Source organism: Populus euphratica, unplaced genomic scaffold (genome assembly GCF_000495115.2).
Source record: "Populus euphratica unplaced genomic scaffold, PopEup_1.0 scaffold5040.1, whole genome shotgun sequence".
In the NCBI taxonomy this organism is placed as follows: Eukaryota; Viridiplantae; Streptophyta; class Magnoliopsida; order Malpighiales; family Salicaceae; genus Populus; species Populus euphratica.
The window spans coordinates 1-4,337 of record NW_011504820.1 but is presented as its reverse complement, the minus strand read 5'-3'; the positions used below and the strand labels follow the sequence as shown (position 1 = coordinate 4,337).

At 29.1% G+C, this 4,337-nt stretch overlaps 1 protein-coding gene across 3 annotated transcripts; it reads left to right on the top strand.

Annotated features, from left to right (window-relative positions):
• Nucleotides 1–2,531: 2,531 nt before the first annotated feature.
• LOC105120139 (lysosomal beta glucosidase-like) lies at nucleotides 2,532–4,235 on the top strand. Of its 3 annotated transcripts, XM_011018329.1 has the most exons (6): nucleotides 2,532–2,663; nucleotides 2,708–2,732; nucleotides 2,981–3,233; nucleotides 3,312–3,516; nucleotides 3,867–3,957; nucleotides 4,053–4,235. In XM_011018329.1, the coding sequence occupies exons 3-6, from the start codon at nucleotides 3,014–3,016 to the stop codon at nucleotides 4,203–4,205; spliced, it is 669 nt and encodes a 222-aa protein (XP_011016631.1). In that variant the 5' UTR covers nucleotides 2,532–2,663; nucleotides 2,708–2,732; nucleotides 2,981–3,013; the 3' UTR covers nucleotides 4,206–4,235. The 3 variants fall into 3 exon arrangements, with proteins under 3 accessions (XP_011016631.1, XP_011016632.1, XP_011016630.1); XM_011018330.1 differs by lacking the exon at nucleotides 2,708–2,732 and having other exon boundaries at nucleotides 2,532–2,704; XM_011018328.1 differs by having other exon boundaries at nucleotides 2,532–2,732.
• The last annotated feature ends 102 nt before the right edge of the window (nucleotides 4,236–4,337 follow it).

Below are 4,337 nucleotides of genomic sequence, written 5' to 3'. Positions count from 1 at the left end.
AATAAAAAAAAAGAGACAGGCTTGGAAACCTTCCATGTTCTTGTCTTTTTAATGATTATTTTTTTTTTTTTTTGTCTTCATTTCACGTGCCCTTGCAGAGTTGCAGGTCCAAAAGTCAATGGATATTTATCCACGGAATCATTTTTCTCTAATTACTATTTCTTTCTCAAATCGGTAGTTTATGTAGGCCGTCGCTGGTTATTTTCGTATTTTAATATTTTTTAGATTATTTTGACACAGTAATATTCAAAATATAATATTAATATATTCTTAAATAAAAAATATTTTAAAAACGACAACACTTTCAAATATTTTTTTATTTGAAGTTGCCCATCCCCTTTTCAAAGGAAATTGGTTGGCTTTTTTAAATTATATACAAATCTTCCTCGTGATTTTGTGCACATAGCAAAGTATTTTATTAAGTTGAGTTTTCTATAGGAAATTGGGGGACTTTTTAAAATATTAAATTAATATCTCTTAGCGATTTTGTGGATATAAAAAAGTTTTATTTAGTGGGATTAACTTGTATTTTGGAGAAAAGTGATTAAAAACATAATATAGAGTACTGAATTGTTGATTTTTAATTTCAAGTAAAAAACTATTAAGAGTAAATATTAAAAGACAGGTGGCCACTAGGTGATGGGGTGCAGCTGGGCCCATGGGATGTAATTGTAAGGATGATGATAAATCAATGACTTGAAAAGTACAAATGGTTTGCATCCTTCCTCTCTTTCTATATTTTAATTTCGTTTACCTAATAAAACAAGCAACTAAGTTGTCCAATCATGCTTCTTTTGGAACCGTTTCGTCACATAACTTAAAATATTTGTTTTCAACCCCTGATTTGGGTCTTAAAATCGGGTGGTCAGTAGAAAAACCTATATTTTTTAAAAAAAATAATTTTATATTTGATTTTTAAAATAGAATCTAGAATAATTTATTCATTTTTTTGTTTCAAAAATATTTTAAAAAAACTTGAAATTTTTTCCTGACTTCAAATTGATATTTTTTTTGGTATTTTCATATCATTATAATTTATTAATATAAAAAATCATTTTTAAAAAATATTATTATTATTATTATTATTTTAATATATTTTTAAATAAAAAATACTTTAAAAATAATTATTATTAAATTTTAAACATTTATTTACTTGCCATGACTAATGATCAAAAAAACTTACATGGATTACTAGATTTGAGTGTTATAAATAAAATTTAATCATAAAGTTGCAAGACTCATATTTCATTCCCTTGATAGAACTTATTTATTTATTTATTTATTTTGTAATTTTTCAGAAAAGTCTAGCTTGCATCCTTATCTTGACATTTTCAAATGTTAGGCAAGTTAATCTTTTTGGTTGACAAGTAAAAAGTACTAAGAGTTATTTTTTAATTTTATTTATTTAGGCATTGCCAATATATTTGCTATTATAATAGTAATTGCTTTTTAATTTTTTTATAAATATTTTAAAAAAATATTTTTTTTTTTTAATTTTATTTATTTAGGCATTGCCAATATATTTGCTATTATAATAGTAATTGCTTTTTAATTTTTTTATAAATATTTTTAAAAAATATTTTTAAAAAATTTACTTGATAACATCACTTTAAAAAATAAATAAAAAATTAAAATTCTTAAAAATACACGATCAATTATGTATCCAAATAAGCTTAATATGAACTACAGGGATGTATAAGATGTTTTAAAAAATAAATTAAAATGTGCTTTTATGCTTATTAGGCTTTATAATTGGATAAACTTGACTCTTACTCATGTAAATTCATCAATGTTCCAATAGTTAATATTACCTGATGTTATTGGACATCTATTTATATCTAAAGGTTAGTTCTACTTTTAATTTATTTTAGATTTGTAAGTTAATGAAATACTTGGATTAAGTAGATAGCAATAATCGATTCTAGTATTTTATTTACATTGAAATTTTCATTATTGAGCCGAATTAGTTTTTAAATTATTTAATTTACTTGATCAAACTTTTTTAATTTTAATTACTTCAATTCTATTTTTATTTGCTTTAGATTCATCATTAACTATCATTTCAATTAAAAATAATAATTTAGAAATTTTTAACATTGAACATATGGATGATATTTTACAAGTACATAAAAAAGTTAAAAATAAAATTAAAAAAATATAAACTTCATTTTCTCTTAATCATTTTAATTTAAATGTTTTTTGGGCTTCATCCCATTCAAACATATTCTCTAAACCACATCGAGAGTTAGAAAATTAAGTTAACTCGAATTTTTTCAATCCTAATCCAAGAATAAAAAAATGATACAAAAATAAGGAAGAAAAGGAAAAATATGAGAAAAAAGTGGAGTAATATTGAAACATTTTGAAAATAATAGGGATATTGTGAAGAGATTTTAAAATGTAGGTATGAAAGTGGAACAAGAATAAAATCACAGGGTCAAAAATATAGTTTTCCATTCAAATCTTGTCCGTTACTTGCAAATTAAAATATCCAATTAAAGTGAGATTTTGAAAATTGAAACCACCCAAAGTTAGACAAGAAAGAAAATGATCGTGATGGGTTTCAGACAGCGTCACAAACTTCTCTATAAGTAGACAAAGCTTTCCTTGAAACTCCAAACCCGAGCGCTTAGCAGTGAGCACTGTGCCTTTTAGCAATCCAAAGCCAAACCCTCTATCTCTCTCTCCCTCTCCCCCTTCCAAGGTTAGCCTCTGAGATTTCACCTCACCATGTGTGTTCAAGAAAGCTCTGTTGTCATTATTGGTTCTTGTTCTTTTGTTTTAAACTTGTTTTAGTTCTGAAGTTTCTCTTTCATTTACTTCATTTTGGTTCTTTAACGAGGGTGTGAAGAATGAAGTTCATGTATTCATTCCTCTGTTTCCTTCCTGCTTTCAAGTGTTTTTTTTTCCCTTTTCTCTCTCTGTTTTTCTCTTTCTTTGATTCTCGGATATTGAATTGACTTGGGACTCGTAACTGCAGATACCAAGCGAGTAGGTGATTTGGGAAGCTAAAATGGGGATACTGTCAAGATCTATTTTGGGATTTCTATTATTATGCTGCTTGATAGTTGCTGGTGAAGCAGAATACCTGAAATACAAAGACCCCAAGATGCCAGTAGGTGCAAGAATCAAAGACTTGATGAAAAGAATGACATTAGAAGAAAAGATTGGCCAAATGGTGCAGATCGAGCGCACTGTTGCCACTCCAGATGTCATGAAGCAGTATTTCATTGGTACTCACTCACCTGCACAGTCTTTACAGTATTTTCCAGTATTTAATATTTGAATGATGAGTTGTACTGTAAATGTAGGGAGTGTGCTGAGTGGAGGAGGGAGTGTGCCAGGACCAAAGGCCTCAGCAGAGGCTTGGGTGAACTTGGTTAATGGGATCCAAAAGGCGTCTTTATCAACCCGTCTTGGAATTCCTATGATTTATGGAATTGATGCTGTTCATGGCCATAACAATGTCTACAATGCCACGATTTTCCCTCACAATGTTGGGCTTGGAGTGACCAGGCAAGTATTTTTTTTCTCTTTAATTTTGAACAAACAAGGTTATCTTACCATTTTTTATCCGATTATTTAAGATTATAAATTCTTGTCTTGTACTCAACTGCTTGTCAAGTTTGTCTTTGTTTAATTTTAGAGAACTCGTGTTAGCTGTCAAGGTCACCTTAAAGATTAATCTATGTTACTGATTGATGATAGGTACAGAGGATCTTCTGATTTGTAGTTAGCACCCAACAAATACGCAGATTAATTGTTAGATTAAAGTGTGAAAAAATCTAGTGTTTGAATTACAGTACTATAGAGTGATTAAATGATATCGGCTTTATTAGAATTCTGACATTCTTTGCTTCCACCAGGGATCCTCAGCTAGTCAAAAAGATTGGTGAAGCAACTGCTCTTGAAGTTAGAGCTACAGGAATCCCTTATGCCTTTGCTCCGTGTATCGCGGTACTAATATGACAACAAATTGATTGTTACATGTTATAGAAAATTTTAACCAATTTTTCAAGTGTGTGATTTGTCTTCTATGTTTGATTTTACAGGTTTGCAGGGATCCAAGATGGGGTCGCTGCTATGAAAGCTATAGTGAGGATCATAGGATTGTTCAGTTAATGACTGAGATTATACCTGGTTTACAAGGAGAGTTACCTGCCAATTCCAAAAAGGGTGTTCCCTTTGTTGCTCCTGGAAAGTAAGTGACATCCCAACAAATGCTTTCTTCAACTTATAACTGTGCTATTCAACATGCTGTAATGTGTGATAAACATCTAATATAATCACACGACATTAAAGGTTCAAAGTCCTCTTAATTTACCATTATTTTCCAA

Bases quoted from the DNA above. Each gene is read 5' to 3' on its own strand.
- LOC105120139 (XM_011018329.1), top strand. From the start codon at position 3,014: ATGGGGATACTGTCAAGATCTATTTTGGGATTTCTATTATTATGCTGC. The intron at 3,234-3,311 runs GTACTCACTCAC...CTGTAAATGTAG, and splicing joins CATGAAGCAGTATTTCATTG to GGAGTGTGCTGAGTGGAGGA. The intron at 3,958-4,052 runs GTACTAATATGA...TTGATTTTACAG, and splicing joins CCTTTGCTCCGTGTATCGCG to GTTTGCAGGGATCCAAGATG.